A 26,918-nucleotide genomic window follows, 5' to 3' on the forward strand; every position below is an offset into this window, starting at 1 on the left:
CAATAATTAAACTTCTGTGTTTCCCACACAGAGAAGGTGGATGGTCAGGGTTAGACCACTTTAATGTTTTGATTTAAAGCAGGCCAATTGAGGGCAATCATATCATACACATCCAGAATTGGATGTGACCTGGAGGCGCCAGCCTCTGTTGAAGACCATTGTCCAGTCTAAGAACTACATGTATGAGATGATCTGTATAATGAAGGGCGCTATATAAAATACATCTATCATAATAATTATTATTAGATATTAGCCAGGCACGGCTGTTACCGTTTCACACGGCCGACTCAGCTTGGCTGTGAGGACATGCACTTCTCTTGTTCAAAACAGAACATCTGATTGGTCTCATTTCTGCTTCCACTTGCCCCTGACACTGATATACACCGTGTACAAAACATTAAGAACACCTTAATATTGAGTTGCGTAACCTATTGCGGCTTTAAGAATGATCATTCTTGATTAAATGTGGTGTTTTTTCCTTACAGTAACGTTGTGCTATGCTATTATATTCGGTTCTGTTCGGTGGAATACTGTGATCATTGTGTGATCTTGCAGACATTGATACAGCTTTGACCTAACTTTATTAAACAAGCACCATTCGTCTGAGTAGCCTGTTCTCTACGCATTGAGAATATGCACAGAACATGATCCGCAAAAGCTTCGGGAAGCATCCAGAATTGTTTGTCGGCAGCCATGGCCTAAAATCAAAGTCTGGTATGGTAATTTCTTATCAAGATCATGGGTAAAATATTGATGACTGTCCATGTTTTAAATGTGTAACAAAATCTTGTCAAATCGGGTGGATTGAGTTATTTGTGCCAGAAGAGTGTGGGCCGGAATTGAATTCACGCTGACACAACAGGCCTATATGTGCGCTGAAGGCATTGGCCCTAACCGCTAGACCACCTGAACTACATTTTGACAGTTCAATCGTAACCTTAGGTTCGCTAGAAACCCTATTATGTCCTCTGATGGCCCAAATGAGCCAGGGAACTCAGCCAGAGAATCACAAACAGTAGCCTGTCATCGGTTTTCACACCATTCATTATGTGACAATGGATACACTAACGGAATATGGCCCCACTGGTCGAATGACTCCATGAAGAGAAAGAGAACTGCGGGTTTCACAAGGCTCATTTTGAATTTCCTAATGTGACAAAAGAGTGATCAAATTAAGATCCGTCATCTGTAAGTGAATTATAAGACAGGGTTTGGGTTAGAACTGCATTTCAAGTCCATCAGTCTAGGAAATGTATTCATTTCCCACATTGACAAAGTTGAAACACAACGGCCACTGACCCTGTCATCAAAAGATACAGTAACAGCATGATACATACCAGGAACTTATTGGGATCGGCCCCTCCAGCTTGGCCCACAAACACCCCGGCTCCAGACTCCAGCTCCATCTCGTCTGGGGACCTCTCGAAGCGCACCACCTGGGGCTGGTCGTCGCAGTTGATGTAGAAGGTGACCTTGTCGTCCAGCACGGAGATGGAGAAGCGGTTCCACTGGTCAGCCAGATTGTGCACGGGGAAGGTGGCCGCCACGTACGACTCCTGCGAGTCGGGCTCCGTATAGTAGAAGATTACGTTCTGCCGGTTTGCCTTCACGGGCGACAGCTTGACACCCACATACATGATCTGCTGCGAGGGGTCCGTGACCGAGAAGATAACGCCACCATTGGTGGACTGGGGCTTCAGGTTGAAGAGGAGGGAGAAGTCCCGGTAAAAGGGGCTGGGAAGATGGGCGCGTGCCAGCTGGCCCGTGTTAGCGTCGGGACCGAACACGTAGCCGGGGCTGTTGTCGGGGCCATAGATCTTGGTGATCTCGTCTGGGGGAGGGTCCCCGATCAGCTGCAGGAGGGAGACGCCGCTTTCATCTACAGGAGAGAAACAGGAAGTTAGTACATAGCACACCGGAAACGGCGATGAAGGGGTGGGCTGCATGGCGGGAATGGATATGAAAGATCTATTAGCCTGCTGGAATTTGACACAGTGAGTTTAGGTCTGCGGGTTAAAAAGTGTTGGCAGTCTGCCTTAGTAGTGTTTTGTGAGTCTTTTGGGAGGGAAGGGGGCAGCAATACTAGATGTGCGTCATTAAACCCAGTGTCCGGTGTCACTTGAAGAGATGCATTAACGTGATGATAGATCAATGATTCCTGACCTAATATTTTGTAAGAAATATGACCTGACATGGGAAACTGCCTAGGACTTCTGTCCCAACTCCAAATGAGAATGGAAATTAGATATCAGGGAAACATTACAAACAAATACATTACATGGATGGCGTTAACTGCAACCGACACACAGCCCAACAATTGTTTTTGCTAGAATACTTTGTAAAGCTAAAAAAAAATGACATTTAGCTTTTAACTTTTGAAAGGCAACCCGATATGGGGGAATTTCTCAAAGGACCTAATTCAAACAAGCAGAGTCCTATTTGCCTGCCTAAAATGGAGACGGTTATAAAAACAAACATCAACTTTGACATATCCAAAAAAAGGGTGGGGAGAACACTTCTCCTGGGACCTATAAGAACCTAATTCCTTCAACAGATACTAGAGGTACTTTAGCCAAAGCCCCCTGTGAGTACATGACTGAGTGTGAGGGTAGACTTCCCTCACTAACATGGGATAAGGGGAATTCCATGCTAGCCAGTCTCAGACTTTGTTTTTACATGGACACAGTATAGTGATCCGATACTTATTTTGTGATCAAACAGCATTTCAAACAGATCCAAGGGGGATATGACCGGCTGTTTGCAATAGTGCACGGCACAACCTTGTTACGTTGTCTATATACATTTGAAGAAACTCTTTAGTATCTTACAAGACAGGGCGGGGGGAAAAAAGTGTGACATAGCTAAACAGAAAACAGGAAGTCTGATGGGAAATGTTAATAAAACCAGTCTATTCAAACAAGTGACGGCGGAAAAAAATTCTGAAATGGGAATCACTCACACAAAATCACGTTTTTGAACAAGTGACTCTAAAAAGGGAGGATGATTACCCTTCATTGTACCGCAAATTAAATTGGAGTTAATTAACACTGTATGATTCAGTTCGAGCAGATGCACAAGTACTGAAAACACTTCCTAAGAGCATTGAGGCCTTATCAAACAGATTCTAGTTCCGTACATGCGAGTACAGATGTAAAGTCTAAACCGTATGCTTATGACACAGAATTAGGATTTCTGTGGATCACAAGCTCATCGCAAATAAGTATAAGGCTAAGCGCAAATCAGTATGTAATTTTGTAAATAGTAGAACAATTGTAGATAGTAGAACAATTGTGCATACTCTACATGTGGATCAATTCTAAGAATGAATACATAAAAAAAACATCTCAAAATTCCATTAATTTCTGAATTGAATGAAAATAATGAATGAATTTATCTAATGAAATTCCTGACTTCTCCCAAAACATTCACACACACACACACACACACACACACACACACACACACACACACACACACACACACACACACACACACACACACACACACACACACACACACACACACACACACACACACACCAGTTGCCCTTTATTTCATTACATCTGTTAAATGTCATCACGTCAGGGCAAAATAAGTCCTACAGCTAGGTTCCCCAAATATCTGCACTCCCTCTTCAGTCACCCCGGGTGACTCTGGACTGGGTTCAGTACATATATTTTTTGGGAAATAAACAGAGAACACAAAGATCTTGTGATTCATAGCGACTAAATGTTCTATCACATGCTGATCATCAAATAATCTTGCTCAAATAGTCTATTTCATCATAATTCTACTTCAAAATACAAAACAATATATGTCTATAAATATTGAACATTATGGGATACAAAAATCCTCTGTCATTGCTAAAGAAGAGACTTCAAATGGGAAGTTAAGTGTTTTCTGACGCATGTATTTGTTTTCTGACACATTCACGTGTTTCACAAAGCCAGCCATGCTATGTGTCGTGGTGCCAAGAAGGCTATTTACTGTGCGATGATTGACAACTGAACAGCAAGTGTTGACTCATTTATAAAAGGTGTCTAACTGACTGAATAAAGTCAATCTCCTACATCCCTTTGCCATTCATAAATCATGGCTTGCCAGACAGTGAGTTCCCCGTCTCAGTCAGTGAGCGTAGCCTACCGAATCACATCGGCTAGCTGTTCATTTGGCTTCCTAACAATTTGCATAGGCTACTGTCAGGCCTACGGTTTTTGGCCGATTACCTGCAGATAAATTATTTAAACATTCTATGAAGAAGGTGAATCATCACTGCAGGAACAATTGGTAGTGGAGAGCCTCACTGTGGTCCAAATATTATAGTTTGGGCCCTCCTGGAATCCAGGCATTAAAACGGAATTCAACAATAGGCTATGCAAAAAATGTATTGACCATAGTAGGGAATCAACTAAATGTATTGAAAATGAATTAACTTGCCCAAATTTATCATAAGACATGACCAGAATGCATCAGTGATTCCTACTTTCTGAAGAGGCAAGAAGAACGCATGTCTGTGTGCAGTGCGCACTTCTACCACTTTGTGTAGCTGTGAGCGTCTTCTGGTAGATGGAAAGGCTTTCCCAAAAACCGTCTCAATTAAATGTTGTTAACTACAAAGTAGCCTATGCTCACCTGGCAGAATTAGATAATGAATATTTTCATCAATCCAGTGGGTATTTGTTTAGCAAACTCTACCATCACGTGCGCTACAAAAACCCCACTAAACAACAGCCTCTTGCTAGGTGCACACTTGAATGAAAGGTTAACTACACCCAAAAATCTAAATTTCTCAGATATTTCAAAGAACTCTAAAATGGTCTCCTGATGTGGCTTAAGCGTTGTTGTTGACTTAGAAAAATCACAAAATTGAGTGTTCTATTTAAAAAGCTTGATTTTGAGAGCGAAAAACCTGAAAAAAAATGGGAAAACTGAATCTTAGGGTTTAGAAAAATACTTTAAATGATCTTTCAAGATAATGTGGCCTATTTACATCATTTTTAATACAATACTTAATTTGAAGAACAAACATTGTGGCAATTCCTATATTGCAGTCAAATTGTAAATGAGACTTTCATTTCAAGAGAAGACAGGTTACATGTTAAAAAGGTTTAATGTTCTCTTACTTAGAAAATAGTCCTGATCATATAGGCCTTGACAATGTCCAAAACAACTAACAATACACATTTTCAGTCATTTAAAATTGTCTACTCTATGTACTTGTGTAAAACACTGCTCTATGATCTAGTTGTACCCACAGTCCTGGCCATCTGCAGATGGGTTCTTTTCATCATCCCTAAAATGACCTTTGCTGTTCAGGATACTGACATAAACTGGTGGATGTGCCTATTAAACAACGTAGAATCAATCAATCAGTCAATAAAGACAAAACGTATTGCAACAATGAGAAACGGAACAGCTTTTTACCGGGTTTATGAAGTGTGATGGAAGGGTTTTTCCCTCTCAAACGTCAAACTAAAGGAATGCCTTTGCTGATGTCAGTGAACGCACCGGTATTGTGTCGTCTAAAGGACAGTGAGTCTTTCGAAATTATTGAAACACATTGGACTGTGTGCAGGGGTTCAAGATTAGCATTTTAACTAGGATCGCCATTCAAACCCCCCCAAAATAAGCCTTTGTCGTCCATTGACACTTTAAAAAGACTTGGCCAATCAGGCAGTGAATAGGACAGCTTCTGAAAAGGTCCTGCTGGGGTTTATGGTCCCAGCTTGTCTTGTCCGCTACATTTATTGACCACGAGCTTGAATGCCGCACATTTCTGTTTTCCCACCACTTTGAGACATTAAAAACATACACATTCTGCTGAAGCGCCGCCACTTCACATAATATATTCCGCGAACACTACAGCAGAAGTAAACTCCTTCCTCCGCTTCTCTTTTGTCCTCGTGAGGCTACACATATGTTGAGTTTACTGGGGAAGCTGTGAAGTGCTGGGAAAGCTGCGAAGCCAGCTGTAGACTATTGAGTGAATTTGTTTATGGGTCGGTTACTAAATAATGTTATGTACGTTAACTATTACCTAATTGTGTTCACGAGTCTTATTACATGTGTATGCTTACTGCTTTGCATTAAATCATGTATGGCTACAAATATTGTATATAGGCAACATGTATTCATATTTGCAGAATTTTGTGTGTATAATCTACAGAAATTGGTTGCGTTATGGCCTGAATATTGTATATAAATTCATCAATATGGTTATATAAAGGCTGAAGGCTAAAAACAGCCAATACCTAGTTTCCAGTATGTATTTTTGTTTTAAAGAAAGTATTTTCATTTCATCTTGTTTTTACACCATCCATTAACATCAATCATTCACCATAAAACAGATTTATGATCGAAAAAGCTTAGCAAAACAAAAAATGGTGGCAAAAATAAGTAGGCCAAAAATATTTTTTTCAAATAACAAAAAAATTAATAAGAGTAGGCTACATGACAATGCAGCGCCATTAAAAGGTCCGAATAAATCATCCAAGAATGTGCTTGTTCTGGTCTCATAAGGATTGTGGAGCCATTAAAAGGGTTGCAAGTGTCCAAGTAGGCTATGTGCTCATTTTTCTCAGATGGATTTTGGCTTATTCACAAATGCAACTTGAAAGTGTAGGAAACGCTTTTCAGGTAAGATTCCAGCCATTCAGTCCTGAGCTGTGTTCGAAAAACCCATACTAACATACTGTATACTACATTTTAGTATACTGTAAACGAAACAGTATCCTTTCAGTTAAGTGTACTAGCTATTCGCCTGTCTACCGGAAGTGGATGCTGTTGCTATGCAACCTCTTGCTAGCTAGTTAGCATAACAAATGACTAGTTAGACATTTTACGACTTCGGGTGTGTTCTTAAATTCAATCTGGAGTGTGCTCTTAAATTCAGAGCGTTGTCAGATTGTCTGTGTGGAAATTCAGAGCGTTTGGCACTCGGAGCGCACACTGGAAGCTCAGGCCGAGGAGCAGGGTTGATTTGAGCGTTCTGACCTTACAGCGGCAGTCAAGCACCCAAGCTAATGTTGACTAGCTTGCTAGCTACTTCCAGACATAAATGAGACCACTCTGACCATTTTACTCACCCTAGCAGAGCTGGTTAGGCAGTTTTCATGTTATCCAGACCGTTGGTGACTAACTGTGCTGCTGGCAACAATTTATGATGCTTTTTTGCGTTTACTGACGTTTACTGAGGCCATGTTCAACGGGTGTTGAGTGCTCGTAAATTCACTATTCTGCGCTTTGGTACACTCAGACGAGTGTGCTCTGAAATCAGAGTAGATATCCAGAGCGAATTTACGAAAGCACCCGAATGTCCATTGAGAACGCACAACGACTATACCATTTAGCTAAGCTAAGAACAATAGGAATAATCAAGTCAATAAACGTAGGGTAGTTAGATAGCCTATAGTTAATATACAGGAAAGTTTGATGTATAAGTAGCCAACCAACGTCAGGTAGCTAGCTAACATACCGCTATGCTATGTGGTTCGTAAGGACAGTGTGGCTAACAAATTGTCAGCCAACATAACGTGTAAGGTAACTTACTTGAAAATGTCATTACTTTATTACATTGCTCAACATTTTCTTAACATTTGACATAAAGCAATGAATTTGTATTCGCTCTCGTTGTACTTTGGCTGCATATTTTCCGCCATTTTCTTAAAATCTGAAAACAATGAAGAGCCACGCCCATTTCCTAAAGCATTACATTATGGGCCCTAAAGTATGGAAATAGTGTCCTCTGTGTGTATAATTCATATTTTGCCAAATTTAGTACGACATCTGGGAACTTTTGGCATACTAACTAAATCCGTACTATGACCAATAAGGATACTATATACTCAATTCAAGTCACAAATAGTAAGGTTAGTGCGGTTAGCATGAGTATTCGAACACAGCTCTGGTGTAGGCTACTTCTGAACCAGTGACAACAGATCCTTCTGTTACTTGTGGTCGGCGTGGAATGCCAGCAAGTTGCTTCTCCATTCATGTCACCTCTTTGCTACTGTCGTGTACATTTCAGAGTTATAAAAAAGGGCCTTTTTTCAGGGAACAAGTAATGGGTTATCAACTTATAGCTGGTCTGCAGCAATGGAAGTAAATTAAGCCTTGAAAGTTGATGCTAACAATTCCTACAGGTATCCTAACTTTTGTTGATTACTTACAAACCCTCTATTTATATAAAAGCAGTGTTGGAAAAGACGGTTACTACACCCTCTTAAGCATTATTTGAACAGTATTGTACTACAGGAAGTAGTATATTGCTATCATAATGGCCAGAAAAAGGCAATTAACAAAAGAAGCCAGAGGATTATAACCATTAAAAGTGTAGGTCTTTCCTTTAAAGAAATTGCAAAGAACGCCAAGGTGTCAGTGAGTAGTTTCCTACACCATCAAAAGGCACTTGGAAACTGGAGGAAACAAAGCCAAAGCCACGACAGAATCAGAAGACAAGTTTCTGAGAGTCAACAGCTTGCGTGATAGGCAGCTCACAGGGCACCAGCGTCAAGCACAGCTTAACACTGGTCGAAGTAAGCAAGTCTCAGTTTCAACAGTGAAGAGAAAACTTCGAGATGCAGGTGTGACAGGTCAAGTGGTAGTAAGAAAGCCATTGCTAAGATGGCAAAATAGGCTTGCCTGGGCCATGAAGCACCACCAGTGGACTACTGAAGAGTGGAAGAAAGTCTTACGGACTGATGAAAATTTTAAATCTTCAGTTCATCACGCAGGGTTTTTGTACGCCGTTGAGTAGGCGAAAGGATGGTTCCTCAGTGTGACACCAAACATGGAGGAAGCGTGATGGTCTGGGGCTCTATTGCTGGATCCAGAGTGAGTGGCACCCTGAACCAAAATGGCTACCACAGCATTTTGCAGCGCAATGCAAGACCCTCTGGTGTATGCCTAGTTGGTCAGGGGTTAATCCTAAAGCAAGATAATGACTCAAAGCATACCTCCAGGCAATTTCAGAACTACCTTAGAAGAAAAGAACAAGACCATAGGCTTCAAATCATTGATTGGCCAGCACAGTCTCCAGACTTAAACCCCATCGAGCTGGTTTGGGATGAACTGGGCAGAAGGGTGAAAGCAAAGCAACCTACAGTGCCTTGCGAAAGTATTCACCCCCTTAATATTTTTTATATTTTGTTGCCTTACAACCTGGAATTAAAATATATTTTTGGGGGGCTTTATATAATTTGATTTACACAACATGCCTACCACTTTGAAGATGCAAAATATTTTTTATTGTGAAACAAACAAGATATAAGATTTAAAAAGGGAAAACATGACTGTGCATAACTATTCACCCCCCCAAAGTCAATACTTTGTAGAGCCACCTTTTGCAGCAATTACAGCTGCAAGTCTCTTGGGATATGTCTCTATAAGCTTGGCACATCTAGCCACTGGGATTATTGCCCATTCTTCAAGGCAAAACTGTTCCAGCTCCTTCAAGTTGGATGGGTTCCGCTGGTGTACAGCAATCTTTAAGTCATATCACAAATTCTCAATTGGATTGAGGTCTGGGCTTTGAACATTCCAAGACATTTAAATGTTTCCCGTTAAACCCCTCGAGTGCTGCTTTAGCAGTATGCTTAGGGTCATTGTCCTGCTGGAAGGTGAACCTCCGTCCCAGTCTCAAATCTCTGGAAGACTGAAACAGGTTTCCCTCAAGAATTTCCCTGTATTTAGCGCCATCCATCATTCCTTCAATTCTGACCAGTTTCCCAGTCCCTGCCGATGAAAAACATCCCCACAGCATGATGCTGACACCACCATGCTTCACTGTGGGGATGGTGTTCTCGGTGGTGATGAGGTGTTAGGTTTGTGCCAGACATAGCATTTTCGCAACATTTTTGTCTCATCTGACGAGAGTACAGTCTTCCATATGTTTGGGGAGTCTCCCACATGCCTTTTGGTGAACACCAAACATGTTTGCTTATTGTTTTTTTAGCAATTACTTTTTTTCTGGCCACTCTTCCATAAAGCCCATCTCTGTGGAGTGTATGGCTTAAAGTGGTCCTATGGACAGATACTCAAATCTCCACTGTGAAGCTTTGCAGCTCCTTCAGGGTTATCTTTGGTCTCTTTGTTGCCTCTCTGATTAATGCCCTCCTTGCCTGGTCTGTGAGTTTTGGTGGGGGGCCCTCCCTCGGCAGGTTTGTTGTGGTGCCATATTCTTTCCATTTTTTAATAATGGATTTAAAATGGTGCTCTGTGTGATGTTCAACGTTTCGGATATTTTTTTTATAACCCAACCCTGATGTGTAATTCTTCACAACTTTGTGCCTGACCTGTTTGGAGAGCTCCTTGGTCTTCATGGTGCCACTTGCTTCGTGGTCCCCTGTGCTTAGTGGTGTTGCAGACTCTGGGGCCTTTCAGAACAGGTTTATATATACTGAGATCATGTGACACTTAGATTGCACACAGGTGGACATTAATAAATGGTGTGACTTCTGAAGGTAATTGGTTGCACTAGATCTTATTTAGGGGCTTCATAGCAAAGGGGGTGAATAGATATGCACGCACCACTTTTCTGTTTATTTTTTTGATTTTTTTTCATTTCACTTCACAAATTTGGACTATTTTGTGTTTGTCCATTACATGAAATCCAAATAAAAATGATTTTTTGTCTCCAATTGTTTATTTTTTCCATGTTTTCATTTCAGAGTACAAATTAAACTGTTCTAAAACTTTTGACCGGTAGTGCATGTCAGGAGCTCCTCCAGAGCATGTTCCTGGGTGCTGAAAGAACCGGGTATCCAGGATAACTTGGAGAGAATCCAATCAGTGAGCATTATGAGACCTCAGCATCATATTCGGTGCACTTCCAGAAGGACTTATTTGCTTGCTGTCTGTCGTTCCCGTCTTTTGTTAAAACATGTAGCTAGCTAGCTAGTTAGCTAAACAATGGACCAATCACAACTCATGACGTTACTACCCTGCATGAATCTGCAGGTAGCTAACCAACCAGGTTTGATGGCTAGTCAACAAACTAGTCAACAAATTTGTCTGAGATACAAAGAATAAGATCATACACTTAACGTTAGCTAGCTAACAGTACACTTGAAATGAAACTACTTTGTCAAAATTAGAAGCGTGTAATATCTGAAAATCTTACGTATACATGGTTGCCTTAGTTTGACGATGTAATCCAGACTGGTGTTTTCTCCAACTCCTTAGCTATCAAACTCAAATTCCACTGATTTCAAAACTCGGTCCCCCAGAAAGTGGAGAGCAAACACATAACGTTAGCTAGCAAGTCAGCCAGGAAACGTTAGCTAGCTAACAGTACATTTTAACTTGACATTAGGTTTATGCAGTTTTACTATGCGATACATTTAAAAAAAAAAATGTTTATTAAAGAAAGCTGCATTCGACACAATTACCTAAACATACTGACCAGCTCCAATAGACTGACACGTGCTATATGGTAGACCAATCCAAACTCATCTCTCAGCATGTCCAGCCCACTTATTATCTCAGCCAATCATGGCTAGCGGAAGGTTGCTCACTTTTTCTGTGGCTAAACCAACTAGGCTTGTAATTTAACAATTTTATTTCTTATTTACAGATGTCATACAAGTTTGACATTAAGGCACATGAACGTTCACATGTTTGAGTAGGCATATCTGCCATTTTGATAAAAAAATATATATTTTAGCGCCTAGTTTCCTGAATGGGGTCACATTTAAACATGTTAACCCCCACGTCCTCAGAGAATGCGCAGACCAGCTGGCTGGTGTGTTTACAGACATATTCAATATTCATATTCACATTTTATTAGTCACATGCGCCGAATACAACAGGTGAAATGCAACCTTAGTGAAATGCTTACTTACAAGCCCCTAACCAACAGTGCAGTATGGATAAGAATAAGAGATACAAGTAATTAAAGAGCAGCAGTAAAAAATAACATATAAAGGGGGGTGCCGGTACAGAGTCAATGTGCGGGGGCACCGGTTAGTTGAGGTAGTATGTACATAGATTTAATTAAAGTGACTATGCATAGACGACAACAGAGAGTGGCAGTGGTGTGGAGGGGGCAATGCAAATAGCCTGGGTAGCCATTTTACTAGATGTTCAGGAGTCTTATGGCTTGGGGGTAGAAGCTGTTTAGAAGCCTCTTGGACCTTGACTTGGCGCTCCGGTACCGCTTGCCGTGTGGTAGCAGAGAGAACAGTCTATGACTACGGTGGCTGGAGTCTTTGACACCAATCTTTTCCTATCCCAGTCTGCGGTCCCCACATGCTTCAAAATGGCCACCATTGTTCCTGTACCCAAGAATGCAAAGGTAACTGAACTAAATGACTATCACTTCTGTGATCATTAAGTGTTTTGAGAGACTAGTCCAGGATCATATCACCTCCACTTTACCCGTCACCCTAGACCCACTTCAATTTGCTTACCGCACCAATAGGTCCACAGATGATGCAATCGTCATCACACTGCCCTATCAAGGTTCTTTCAGGGAAAATCCCAGAACTCCTGAAGATAAGTAGGGAGACGAAGGGAAGTGACAGTTTGGGATTTGAAGTCAGGACGCAACCCCGTATCTGGTGGCCAGTTCGATTCCAAAACTCTCCATGGGAAAATGGGAAACATCTGGCGGATCGGGAATGTCATCATTGGTGAACTTTGGAGTCGCTCTGGCTATGCTTCGTCACCAATCACTATATCCCTTGGGGCGCCTGATAACTGCAATAATTCCTTTCACATCACAACACGCTGTTACGTTGTCTAGACCTGTTCTTATGGGGGTCAAAGATCAACAGTGGACACATGGAAACCCCATGGTTGCAAAATCAAATTACCTGATGTTTTCAAAGCATATGTTCTCTATAAGGTTATATCATGTTTAATAACTCAATTAAACAACAAATTACATTTGGAGGCAAACAAGGACTGTTTGTATGTTACTTTGGACTTTCTGCATTAGACATGACTATGGGTTTGGCATTAATTTCCTGCTTTCCCTGCCTTTGTTCGAACCATGTTACTCAGTGTTAATAAGGGGTACACCATGAAGTTGTGAGGCCAATTTGATGTCAAGTATTGAACAGCATAATACTTGTTGTGCCAGGCCATGGGATAATTTAGGTCAACCTCACACTAAGCATCAGATTCTGTTCAGCAGTGACTGTTGACGATATCTTAATGAATTCAATTTTAGATACTGTATGCATCAGATGAGACAGACAATGATTCATGCCATAGTGTTCTAAATTTGTACGAAAAGGAAAGACGTGCACTTAGTTAAGTATTGTTTCTTTATCCCATGTAATGCATTCTCAGTGAAGTTGGAGATGTTTATTTTTTTCCTATTCAGAAAAATGTGTAAATTCTGTTGTTAGGTTTATGTCCCATCCAACATCCTGATAATACCATGTTTCCATGTGTCCAATAACTCCATTCCATCTCACATTGCTCAAATAAACCGCAAACCTGGTTTCAAAAAAACAGATAAAGCAACACCTCACGGCTCAATGACTCTGCCCTATTTGACCTAGATAGTTTGTATGTATTGATATGTAGGCTGTGTGTGCTTTTAAAAATAATATTAACGTTCCGTATTATGTCATGTTTCATGTTTTGTGTGGACCCCAGGAAGAGTAGCTGCTGCTTTTGCAACAGCTAATGGGGATCCTAATAAAATACAAAATATACAAATACCAGGTTCTGACCAATAGATGGTGTGGTTCCTGCTATTAAGTGATTTAAAAAAAAGTTTATTGGTTATAATATATTGGTTTCCTTATCCTATAAGCAGTCTACGGACAAGGTATGACATCAACCCATGCTTTGGTTGTGTTTCTATGGCCACTGTGTCAAATACTAACTTTTTTGCATTTGTGGCACAAATTCAAAAACACAATACATTTCAGACACTTTAGAAGGATTTAAACATGAAGCGTGAAAATGACAATATAAGTACGACTTTGTAATTTGCGTGAACTACTCCTTTAAAATACTTAGTTTTTGGGATTTTTTTTTTTTTTTTTTTTGATGACTACCTTCTCTGAACAGGGGAAAAAAACATCACCAAATCCACTGGGAATACATTACATAGAATTTAGACAATACACCGAGCTGCAGCTCCATACTACTTGTCAGACACCGAGAACTGTTACTATATACTTGTTGTTGGGGTGGGATTGTCATGGGTTGTGGAGGGTCCATGGGTGGATTTTGACCATTCCATTGGATTCTTCATGTCTAATTCACTGTTAGAAAAAGGTTTGGTCCAAATCGGATGTTAGGTACTATATTTATTTAACATTATATGAATCCTATCATTTCTCAGAGATCAAATTATATTTCAAAACATTATTTTGCAGGACTGCTAATCTTATCTGTTGCTAACATAAATTATTTCAGAACAATCTGAGATGGTGGGTGTCAAAATCCTCTTTCTTGTCAATTTAAAGTGGAACGACCCCTGTGCTACACGCGGAGAGAGGACATTTAACCATCTTCTTGGGTATGACGCTACACACTTGGCACACCTGTATTTGGGGAGTTTCTCCCATTCTTCTGTGCAGATCCTATCAAGTTATGTCAGGTTGGATGGGGAGCATTGCTGCACAGTTATTTTCTGGTCTCTCCAGTCCGGGCTCTGGCTGGGCCACTCATTCCCACAGCATGATTCTGCCACCACCACCATGCTTCATCCAGACGTGATGCATGGAATTCAGGCCAAACAGTTCAATCTTGGTTTCATCAGACCAGATAATCTTGTTTCTCATGGTCTAAGAGTTTTTAGGTGCCTTCTGGAAAACACCAAGCGGGTTGTCATGTGCCTTTTACTGAGGAGTGGCTAAGGTCTGGCTACTCTACCGTAAAGGCCTGATTGGTAGTGCTACAGAGATGGTTGCCCTTCTGGAAGGTTCTCCCATCTTCACAGAGGAACTCTGGAGCTCTGTCCGAGTTACCATCGGGTTCTTGGTCACCTCTCTGACCAAAGCCCTTCAACGTTTACTCAGTTTGGGCCGGGCGGCCAGCTCTAGGAAGAGTTTGTGGTTCCAAACTTCTTCCATTTGAGAATAATGGAGGCCACTGTGTTCTTGGGAACCTTCAATGCTGCAGAAATTATTTTGTACCCTTCCACAGATCTGTGCCTCGACACAATCCTGTCTCGGAGCTCTACGGACAATTCCTTCGACCTTATGGCTTGGTTTTTGCTCTGACATACACTGTCAACTGTGGGACCTTATATAGACAGGTGTGTGCCTTTCCAAATCATGTGCAATCAATTGAATTTACCACAGGTGGACTCCAATCAAGTTGCAGAAACATCTCAAGGATGATCAATGGAAACAGGATGCACCTGAGCTCTGAATGCACCTGAGCTCTGGGTCTGAATACTTATGTACATAAGATATCTTTTTTTATTTTGAATACCTTGCAAACATTTCTAAAAACCTTTTTTCACTTTGTCATTATGGGGTATTGTGTGTAGATTGTTGAGGATAAAAAATAAAATAAAATGTTTAAATCATTTTTAGAATAAGGCTGTAACGTAACAAAATGTGAAAAAAGTCAAGAGGTCTGAATACTTTCCGAAGGCACTGTATAGACACAACACTGGTCACTTTAACAATGTCTACATACAGTTTTACCCGCTTTTACCCAATTCTCTTCGTAGCTCATCCTATATAACTGCTACTGTAAAAACCTTTTCTATTCATATACTGTCTCTACACACCATTTATACACCGAGTTTACAAAACATTAGGAGCTATTTCCATGACAGTGTGATCAGGTGAATCCAGGTGAAAGCTACAATCCCTTATTGATGTCACCTGTTAAATCCACTTCAATTAGTGTAGATGAAGGGGAGGAGACCGGTTAAAGGAGTTTTAAGCCTTGAGACAATTGAAACATACATTGTGTATGTGTGCCATTCAGAGGGTGAATGGGCAAGATAAAATATGTATCATAATTTCTGGACTATTAAGCGCACCTGAATATAAACCGCACCCACTGAATAAAAAAAATATGTATTTTGTACATAAAGAAGCTGCACATGTCTATAAGCCGCAGGTGCCTACCGGTACATTGAAACAAATGAACTTTACACAGCCTTTAAACGAAACACTGCTTGTAACAAAAATAGGCTTTAACGAAACACGGCTTGTAACAAAAATAAAAAAAATAGCAGTAAACAGTAGCCTACCAAGAAAGTCATTGGTCACTATCTTCCTCCTGTGCACTGAAACTACTTAAGTCATCTCCTTCGGTGTCGGAGTTGAATAGCCTCAGAATTGCTTCATCCGATGTTGGATTGTTTTCATTGTCGCTCTCGTCACTTTCATCCGGAGGCAAATTCCCCGCTGAGCTCATGTTGCCCTCTTCAACACGCAGCAGTCCAGCCTTTCGAAACCCGTTGATGATAGTGGATTTTTTGACAATGCTCCACACTGTCAGGACCCACTGGCAGACTTGACCATAAGTTGCTCTTCGCATGCGGCCCGTTTTAGTGAAGGATTTCTCCCCAATTGTCATCCAAGCCTCCCACTGAACACGGAGCGCCAACTTAAATGCACAATTTACACTGATGTCGAGTGGCTGCAAATACTTTGTTGTGCCCCCAGGAATCACAGCTGGAATTGAGTTTGTCCTCTTGATGGCTTCTTTCACAGAATCTGTTATGTGGGCCCTCATGCTGTCCAACACGAGCAATGCCTTGTTCTTGTGAAAGAATCCTCCCGGTCGCTTGCCGTAACACTCCGTATTCATGCATTAGGCCTTCCGTCATCCATCCTTTCTTGTTGACTTTCACAACAATTCCTCTCAGGAATTTTTCTTTTGGCATCGTCATGCGTTTGAAAATCAACATCGGTGGAAGCTTTTCTCCCGATGCCGTGCAGCTCAGGACAGAGGTGAAGTGCGTTTTTTCATGCCCAGTTGTTTTCAGCGTGACGGATGATTCACCTTTCCTGTTGACAGTCCGAGTGAGAGGCAGGTCAAACGTCAGAGGAACTTCATCCATATTTATGATGTCGTGCGGGCCGATGGAATGCTCCGCTATCTTTGCATCAGTGAATTTGCGGAAGTTTGAAACTTTTTCCTCGTAGTCGGGAGGGAGCTGCTGACACAGACTCGTCCGTACCCTGATGGACAGGCCTTTACGTCTCATAAATCTTAGACACCACGATGGTCCACCTCTAAAATCCTCAAACTTCATTGCGGTGGCGATTGTTTTAACAACAAAATGAGGAATAAGTCATGGAGTATGAACACTTTCTGAAGGCACTGTACTTCTGGCAAACTGTGGAATGCCTTACCCTTAACCATAGTCACATTTATAGAGTCTTTATAGGGAAAATGTGTTGTCTTTTGTTCCTTTCAAATTACGTATTCATTTAACATTTAAACATACCCACAGCACCTCCTCTCCAACATTGTAACACAATTTTCATGTTTTCCCATTTTCGAAAATTTGCCCGTTAAAGTATTTGAAAAGTTGTGCATAAAAGAAAATGCACTAACTTGACGTAAGAAACATAACCATACGCGTTTCCAAATGACTACCTGGCAAAGAGAAGGAAATTGAAGCTCAATATGTGGTTTGGAGATTTTGCCACGACATGCTCGGGCCAAAAGTGATTCCTGAGCGCCCCCTCTCACTGTACTATAACAGCAGGGTGGAGTCTAATGAGATCGGAGGCTGCAAGAGAGATCAGTGATGGGTGAGAGCTGACTTAACAATATAATAAGCTACTATCCTGGCACACTGATGGCATAGGCTAATTATTGCACATCCCTACTTCTACCCAACTAGCAGAGGAAAAAAATGTCACATGCTCAGTCAGTGTCATTCAAAACAAGTCTGTTGCTGAAAACAATGTTCCCACTTTTATATGCAGACTGAGTAAGGTTTATGTTGTACAGGGAAAAAATATTTTATCTACCAGTACCATTCTTCTTTCCCTATCATGCTCAAGGCCATTGAACGACATACAGCTGGTGTCAATATGTCACCAAGCTAAAACTGTCACACAAGTATGTTCACACACAAAGTTGGGCAGGTAGCCTAGCTGTTTAGAGCGTTGGGCCAGTAAACGAAAGGTTTGAATCCCCAAGCCAGCAAGGTGAAAAAAAATCTACCACTTTGCCCTTAAGGCAGTTAACCCTCAACAACATCTGCTCCCCGGGCGCTGATGACTTGGATGTCGATTAAGGCAGCCCCTCGCGCCTTTCTAATTCAGAGGGGTTGGCTGCGCGAGACACATTTTGATTGAATGCATTCAGTTGTGCATAAAGACCAGGTTTCCCTTTCCCTGGTTGAATGTGTAGGGCCAAACCACAAAAGCCAAAATAATCACTTCCCATGCGCTCAATGTAACATGACAGCTTAATTTGAACATTTAGAGAGCCGAATGCACGTCTCAACTTTGGCAAGCAATTCATACAAGAAAAGTGCGATCGTTTCCAATCCAAAATTACCACGCATAAGTACTGCTTGTAAAATGTTCTATCAATATTCCAATGATTTATGCCATGAATACACAAAAGTGACAGCTTGTTGGTGTAAAGATTGCATGCCAAGAGAGAATGTATAGGACGTACAGTGCATTTCAGAGTGTCGCTCCCTCCTTGAAGTGCACTTGAAACAAATGACTGCTCTATAATTACTCCCTTTAAGTTTGGGAGGGACAAATCATATGACATGGAATGAAACTGTGACCTTCGGCAATTTACTCAGGTTTAATTGAATAATCTAAAACTAGGTGTGCCTAAAACATGTCCCCCTTTGACATTTAAGTCGCTCTACCTTAAAAGCAGTCTCTGTATCTTGCACCTTAACTAAATGACATTATTGTATGTTAAAGGATCCTTAGAGGCCACCTCTAGCTCTCCAGAAAATCTAACTATCCTGTCCGATTGGTAACGCAGAGTGTGAATCATTGATACGGTGTGTTTTTTATACTTTCTGATATATTTTAGTTATCAGTCACATGCCAACCGGAAGACTTGGACATAAATTGACATGCAACAGGTTCAGGCCGCACCTGGAAACCACCAGTGTCATGTTTGTTTAGTCTATGTTCACACCATTGTCTTTGAAGGACTGATACCAGTCCTTCTCATCGGGAAGAGAGTGGCCGTCGTCAAGTTTGGCCGTCGGCGAGGACTGTCCAGCAGGACCTCGCAGGCCTAGGGGGCTATCACCGCACCTGGACACTAGCAGCAAACAGAAAAAACACTCCAGGCTACGGTGGCAGCGGGACCGCAAGAGCCACACCCACTCCACCAGAACAGCCCGGATGTCCTCCACGCTGCGGTGATTGAGAAAGTTGGGCACCGCAAAGCTGTCGCCACCCATGGATTTGCAAACAAGCAAACGGGAATCTATGAGCAAGCAATGTGGGGGTTTTGGGGCGGAGCACCTCACTAGTAGCTAGAGTGGTAGTTGTTGAAACAGGCTAGTAAATCACCTGAAAGTGTATTCACCAGAAGTACTCTGTCGAGTTAAAATGATTGGCATTCCAACTAGAGCTACAGTTAATTGTTTTATTGCTACTGCGAGTTGTCTCGAGACATTAACTCTTGGGACAGGCTGACTGTCTATGGGGTAACCCATAGCATGCCCCTGTTCTGTTGTGCTTGTTCAAAGCACTTTCTGCAAGGTCCACTTGGGTAATACCCAGCGTCCCATGCTCTGTCCCAGCAAGCACACTGACATTCTCTGCTAAACCCGTGAGGTCTGTAGGTATAACTTTTCCCTCCTGGTTCTCCCACACAGAAGCTCCTGATTCAGATTCAATGCTCGACCCATATACAGATACAAATTGAGACCCAGAACCAGTTTTAAACCTGGAGCTGAATTCAGACCCGAGCCTGATTTCAGACAGTCAAATTCAGAACTAAATTCAGATTCAAATTCAGACCCGGATCCGAATTCAGAACCAGATCCAAATCCAGACCCACTCCCAACCACCCCCAGAGACCAGATCCAGACCCCATAATGCAGAGGTGCCTTTACCAGGTTTACTTCCCCTCGACGTGGACATTGGACGCTCATTCCTGGCTTGTGACCTCACAGTGGTCAGCTTATGGGTCTCCGTGGCCTTCGAATTCTGGTCCCAAGTTTGCACAAACTTACGTATTCCACTAGCTACGTCAATGATCTCTGCCCCATCTTCTCCAACGTTGTCCGGCTTTGGTGATTTCCCGCTAGCCACAGGGTTCCCAGATCCCTCATTGTCCAGCGTTGGAGCCTCAGTGGTGCCGTCTGTACTGCCCCAGGAAAACCACAACGCCTCACTACGGCCCACCAAGAGTATCAGTAAAAAAGAGACACCCAGCTGGAATTCAATCCTGCAATCCATCCTGCTGCTGCCCACTAGTACTCCACCAGCAGCGTTGATCAGGCACCCAGAGTGAACTGTGACTTGCCCACAGCCACTGATTCACTCCACATGCACCGTTCTCCTCCAGTGCTCTGCAGAGTCACCACACACAGCCCACCAGCCAGAGGAGTGTCTTAATCCAAAGGGGGGACGGCAGAGGGAGGTCTCTTCCTTATTGGTTATACTCTTTATCTTTCCCTCCCACAGCTCTTCCTCCTACACTCCTTTTGTCACAGCAGTGAAAAGGGTCTCTTCTGCTGTGATACCTTTAGGAAAAATGTCTGCTTGCCTTTCAATTTAAATGTTGGTGCTTTTCAATGTTTTATAGAAAATTGACATTTGTTCCTCCTGAGTTAATCTCTTTGTACAAGCATAATAAGAGAAACAACCAAACCTAGAAACTAAAGTAGGTAAAAGTAGTTGGACCTAAGGACGTGCACTTCTCCATTCATGAACAATTCGATACGCATCTATACTGAACGAAAATATAAAAGCAACAAGTGTTGGTACCATGTTTCATGAGCTGCTGAAATAAAATTTTCCAGAAATTGTCCACACACAAAAATATTATTTCTCTCATATTTTGTGCACAAATTTGTTTACAGCCCTGTTAGTGCTAATTTCTCATTTGCCAAGATAATCCATCCACCTGACATCTGATTAAACAGCATAATCATTACACAGGTGCACCTTCTGCTGGGGACAATTAAAGGCCACTCTAAAATGTGCAGTTTTGTCACACAACACAAATCCACAGTCAAGTTTTGAGGGAGTGTGCAATTGACATGCTGACTGCAGGAATGTCTACCAGAGTTGCTGAGAGGATTTGGCAGTAAATCCAACCTGGCTCACAGCCGCAGACCACGTGTAACCACACCAGCCTAGGAACTCCACATCCAGCTTCTTCACCTGCGGGATCGTCTGAGACAAGCCGCCCGTTGAGGAAACTGGGTTTGCACAACCAAATCATTTCTGTCAGAAACTGTCTCAGGGATGCTCATATGCGTGCTCGTCGTCCTCAACAGGGTCTACACCTGACTGCAGTACGGCGTCTTAACCGCCTTCAGTAGGCAAATGCTCACATTCGATGGCCACTGGCACGCTGGAGAAGTGTGCACTTCACGGATGAATCCCAGTTTCAACTGTTCCGGGCAGATGGCAGACAGCGTTTATAGCGTCGTGTGGGCGAGCAGTTTGCTGATGTCAACATCGTGAGCAGAGTGCCTCATGGTGGCAGTGGGGTTATGGTATGGGGCAGGCATAAGCTACGGACACGGAACACAATTGAATTTTATCGATGGCGATTTGAATGCACAGAAGTACCATGACGGGATCATGAGGTCCATTATTGTGCCATTCATCTGCCGCCATCTCCTCATGTTTAAGCATGATAATGCACCCATGTCGCAAGGATCTGTGCACAATTCCTGGAAGCTGAAAATGTCCCAGTTGTTCCAAGGCCTGCATACTCACCAGACAAGTCACCCATTGAGCATGTTTGGACTGCCCTGGATTGACATGTACGACAGTGTGTTCCAGTTCTCGCCAATATCCAGCAACTTCGCACAGCCATCGAAGAGGAGTGGGACAACATTCCACAGGCCACAATCAACAACCTGATCAACTCTATGCAAAGGAGATGTGTCCCGCTGCGTGAGGCAAATGGTCGTCATACCAGATACTGACTGGTTTTCTGATCCTTGCCCTTACTTTTTTTTTTTTTAAAGGTAGCTGTGACCAACAGATGCATATCTGTATTCCAGTCATGTGAAATCCATAGATTAGGGCCTAATGAATTTATTTCAATTGACTGATTTCCTTATATTAACTAACTCAGTAAAGTCTTGGAAATTGTTGGATGTTGCATTTATATATTTTGTTCAGTGTAAATACATGGGCTCCGATAAAGGAACCATACATTTTAGTTTGAAACCATACAGTGTGATTCGGTTGGATAATTAAAAAAAAATAGTTATTTAAATTTGTTGCTGATGGGATGACTTCTTTAATCTGAATAGCTGTCTCATAGTGTGTGTGTGTCTCTCAATGGTGTGTGTAGGCACCTGAGTTGAGCCATAGGGAAGACTGAGCATCTTCCACCCCACTATCAGATTAAGGGTGGAGGCAATTTATTCTTGTCATCTCCCCCAATTTATTATTTGAAATCACCATCACCCACTGATTAACTTGTACTTTTTTTTGCAGATAAATGTTTTTCAATTTTACATAGAGTTTCTCCAACCCTGACCAATGACTGTCCTGACCATGTGCAGCTCGCAAAAAGGATTGCTGTACTTTATGTAAAAATGACAAAATACACTGACCGTTTAAAGCAAAACTATCAAAACTTTCTCACGGTGAATGTGAATAATCAAAATAAAATCTGAATGATTGAAAACCCCACCAAGCAATTGGATGCGAGTGTTGTCCACCTCCGATAAAAAAAAGAAAAAAATCTACAGTGCACTTGGTAACACTGAACCAGCAAATGACGTAGGTTGACACTCAACTAATAAAGCCTAGGATTTGACAATGCAAAATCCATTTTACAAGTATCTGAATGGCGAAGGAGTCACACAGGTGTATCCTGTTAGAACAGGGATAAGCCTACCTCTCCTTGGTGCGATCAATTACAGCACTGAGCAGCTCTGTGTACACAGTTGCTAGAGGTATTTTCGGGAATAAAACATTAGTGAACCTGCTATTAGTAACATTTTAATCCATTTTCTGACCGATTCTGTGAATATTCACATTACAAGTAGGGGCATGAGGAGTGAGTGTTCAGGGTTTTAGGGTCTTGCTCTTCTCTACCTCGGTCATTTGATCGGAAGTCTAGAGGGATATAAACAAACATTAAATGAATGACATTCTTTATCGTTTGTGCGGAAAGATAAAAATACAGCAATGTGGTGAACACATTCACTTATTCGTTTCACCAAACCACATTAGAAAATAGCTTATTAGCTATCTGACAGAGCCAGTAATGCAAAGATACATTTAACAATCCATTTGTCTAGGAACACTAGATCAAAATCGAATTATATGATCCAGAGATGAGTAATAATATAATTTCTTAAGAGGGACTTTCCCAGAGTTGTATTAAGTTTGAGAGCAATCAAAACATATTGTCTGGCAAAATGAACTCAGTGTACTCGGGTTTCTATCAAGAATACATATCAGGGTGAATCGAAGGTGGATGAACTTGTACAAAAATTCTTTACTTATTCTCTCTCCCACCCCCTGTGCATACCATTCCTCGCAAGACTCACATAAATCTTTGTCTCCTGCCCTACCTCATAATTAATTTTCCACTCTGTCTAGCCCCCCTGCTTCTGGGGCTCCATGCTGTGTGTGGTTACATAGTAATCCTAAGTCTCACTTTCTTGTTCAGACTGGTTCCAGGATGGCCTGTGGGGGACCGTTGACAGAGACCCTTGACATCTGCTAATGGGAGCGTTGCGATCTAAGGAAGAGGGGCTGTGTCGTTCTCTAATAGCACAAGGCTTTAGAAAAAAGAAAGACATGCTGGGGGTGTGTATAGGTTCTGCTTGTTGACAGAGGAACTCAACCGCATTGCCCACGGCCCCCATATCATTTTCAGTGGTCCTATGTCGGGGAGTCTTGTCATCTGGACATCTCTTCACAATAGCATGACAACTTTATCCCTTGGCGTGACGTGCGTCTCAGCATAGCTCAGGGTCAGTGAGGGTCCCATTCACCCCTTGTCTTGGAGTCTCCATGTTAGTTTGGGGCGAGTGGGGGAGGTGGTTAACAAACAATGATTTTTTGAGATTCAGGGTCATACAATCGCTGTCAGTCAAAGACAGTGTCATGTCTTGTTTATCAAAGCTTCTACTCTAATGGGAACAAAAATAGTCAAAGAAATAGGTAATTAACTTGGTCTGGGACTTACTGGCATAATCAAGTTTTGTGTTCTTTCTCCAAAATAAGCATTTTTCTAGAAGGGCTGTGAAGAAAAGGGTCTAAGGTGAAACAGAATTACTGAAGCATGATCTTCTAATACGATACAGGCTAGTCTACTCTGCGAACATGGGCGGTCATCCATGCTGAGTTAAGTTAATTTAGTTAAGTCTCAAAAGGCAAGTTGAAGCATGTTGGAATGCATATCGATTCAGTGGCCTCCTCTTTGGATGCATGCTTGCTTGCCCCTTGAGGGCGAGACGGAGGTAACCCCATTGTACAGGATATACTGGCAGTTTGCTTGTGCAAAATGAAGAACGACAGTCACTTCCTCATCACTGTTAATCTAATCAATCATGGATTATTTAATGAAAATAACTAAGATATATGTTTTATAATTTAATTCCCTGAGCCTCCTTTGGTCCTTGAAATGCTCAGTCAGATGTGAAGATATTTACATACACAGCCCTGATTGGCTGATAGGATGGTCTAGAGCCCACTCCCTCAACCAGAAGTTACATCCCACCTGAACAGGCTGAAATTCCAGACATTTGTTTCAAACAGCCCTAAGACAAAAAAGGGAATTATGAACATTTTCACAATTTCAGTGTTATGTTTGACCTCAGTGTGGAAATAGATTTGTTAAATTAGCAGGAAATCACATTTTAACTGCACTGCGCCTTTAAATAGGACTACCATTAATTTGCATTTAAGTACATTTGAGCTCCATTCCCAGGGAAAATAGTTCAGGTATATGTTTGGCGTGCCAGCAGTTAATGAGAAAATACAATAATAACATACTAAACCAGGAACTGAAAGCAGACCCTTTTTCTGCTGTAAGTCAATAAATGCATGCAGTGCTTAGGGTAATGTACTGGACCGACTACACTTAGTCTTCAGTAAAACAACAAAAAGTCTACTGTAATGCTCGGAAAACCTGCAGACATCCAGCGATTGACCTAAACTGGTATATCGCTCTTGTGCGTTTCTCCCCATTGGACACATGAGGTTTGTACTTAAGACAAGGAAGGGGGATTTGGAAATGGATCATGATCACTTGACACGGGAAACAAAGGTTCATGAACTCATACGCTAATTTTCCCTCGCCAGAGAAGATATTAGCACAATACTGTTATAATGAATGTCTTTTGTCTCCCATTGTTTGCCCGTTTTCTAAGGAAATGAACAAGTCACAACTTTCAGATAAAGCAGCCTATTGAATTACTTCCATGTGGAGTCCAAGTTATAACCCCTTCATTCCGGTTACAACTTCATATAAATCCACAACACCCGTCTCCCTCTTTGATTCTCACAGATTAGGATGAAGGAGGATTTAATGTGTTGTCCTATGCATTCGCCCCATCGTGATCACAGAGCAAGCTTCCGCCGTCGCTCCCATATCCGACCTGTCGGTTATAACACTTTTTTTAAAAAGTGTGTGTGCTAGATTATCTTTCTAACCGTGCACAGACACATCCTGCCCCTTTTCTGATATCGCCTTTGTGTGTGTGTGTGTGTGTGTGTGTGTGTGTGTCCCTCTCCTAGTCCAGTCACTGTGCATCAGATGCCAAAGTCTTCTGCCTCCCACCATACCCAAAGAGAGAATTATACTGTCGAGTAGAACAAAGACGTAGCATGGATGTAGTCATCTGGAGAAATCAAACGAGAGTGTTTTTCGTGCAGCTATGAAATGAACGGGCAGGGCCTAAATGCGTCTGAAGTGTGAAATGTAATGTGTGACAGAGAGAGTTCACAGGGTTTCATAGGTCTGCGGGGGGTGGAAGTCTGGCGAAAAGAGTGTGTGGCCATGAATATCCTCAGCTTGGTGTGTGCTCTGCCAGAGTCTTCCCCGCGTCAGGAAACACGCTTACTTCTGGAGATAAATTCTGAAAACGGATGCCGTGTAAGCTGCCTTCTGAGTGACAGCTCCCAAGCGTTTTCAACACAGGATATCTCCACGGAAACAAATGTACCTTGAGTGCAGTCGAACAGTGAAAAGGTCTCATTTTTCTTTCATGTCCACATCCTGTCGTGGACATGAGGCATGTTCATTTGCAAAGGGTCATTATTTGCAAGGATTGTGTAATGTATGCACTGTCATGTCTAACAAAGGCAACAGAGTTCAGTTACAAGAAACTTGGACAACATACTTTTTTAGTTTTTTCACTGTGGTGCCTTGGGATAAGGTTAGTTCTTTAATTAAGGTTTTAAAATGGAGTAATAAAACCAAATCATTATCTAATTTGAGGCCCATTTTCCTCATGTTAATAAGGCAGAATCCAAGTATTTCAGTTGTCGTGGTTAAAACGTACAAATAAATGCTCATTAACTTGGATGGAGCCAAACTTGAAACTTCACTGCTTTAACTAATGATATCTGAACCATAGATTCCTGTGCCAGTATAAACATCAAGATTCATACTGTAGGTAAAGGGAATGTCAAATCAAACAAAGATGGTTTGAATGGCTCTTGATGAAGTGTAATACATAGATCACAGGTTCAGAGGTACCCTATCACATCAAACAGTAGAGAGAAAGATAAGAAGATTCTGCATAGATGGGTACCTATACTGAACAAAAATATAAAACGCAACATGTAAAGTGTTGGTCCCATGTTCATGAGCTGAAATAAAAGATCCCAGAA

At 41.8% G+C, this 26,918-nt stretch overlaps 1 protein-coding gene across 4 annotated transcripts in view; it reads right to left on the reverse strand.

Annotated features, from left to right (window-relative positions):
• The window catches only part of LOC129821403 (collagen alpha-1(XVIII) chain-like), a 147,216-nt gene that overhangs the window by 60,217 nt on the left and 60,081 nt on the right, over positions 1-26,918 (reverse strand). For 2 of the 4 annotated variants that reach the window (XM_055879043.1, XM_055879041.1), the window contains exons 1-2: positions 19,988-20,436; positions 1,338-1,879 (exon numbers count right to left, since the gene is read on the reverse strand). In XM_055879043.1, coding sequence (XP_055735018.1) covers positions 1,338-1,879; positions 19,988-20,333 — 888 coding nt within the window. In that variant the 5' untranslated portion in view covers positions 20,334-20,436. Of the gene's footprint in view, positions 1-1,337; positions 1,880-19,987; positions 20,437-26,918 lie in introns of those variants that run through there. The other 2 variants (XM_055879044.1, XM_055879045.1) reach the window with 2 other exon arrangements.

The sequence above is a fragment of the Salvelinus fontinalis genome, chromosome 23 (assembly GCF_029448725.1).
Source record: "Salvelinus fontinalis isolate EN_2023a chromosome 23, ASM2944872v1, whole genome shotgun sequence".
In the NCBI taxonomy this organism is placed as follows: Eukaryota; Metazoa; Chordata; class Actinopteri; order Salmoniformes; family Salmonidae; genus Salvelinus; species Salvelinus fontinalis.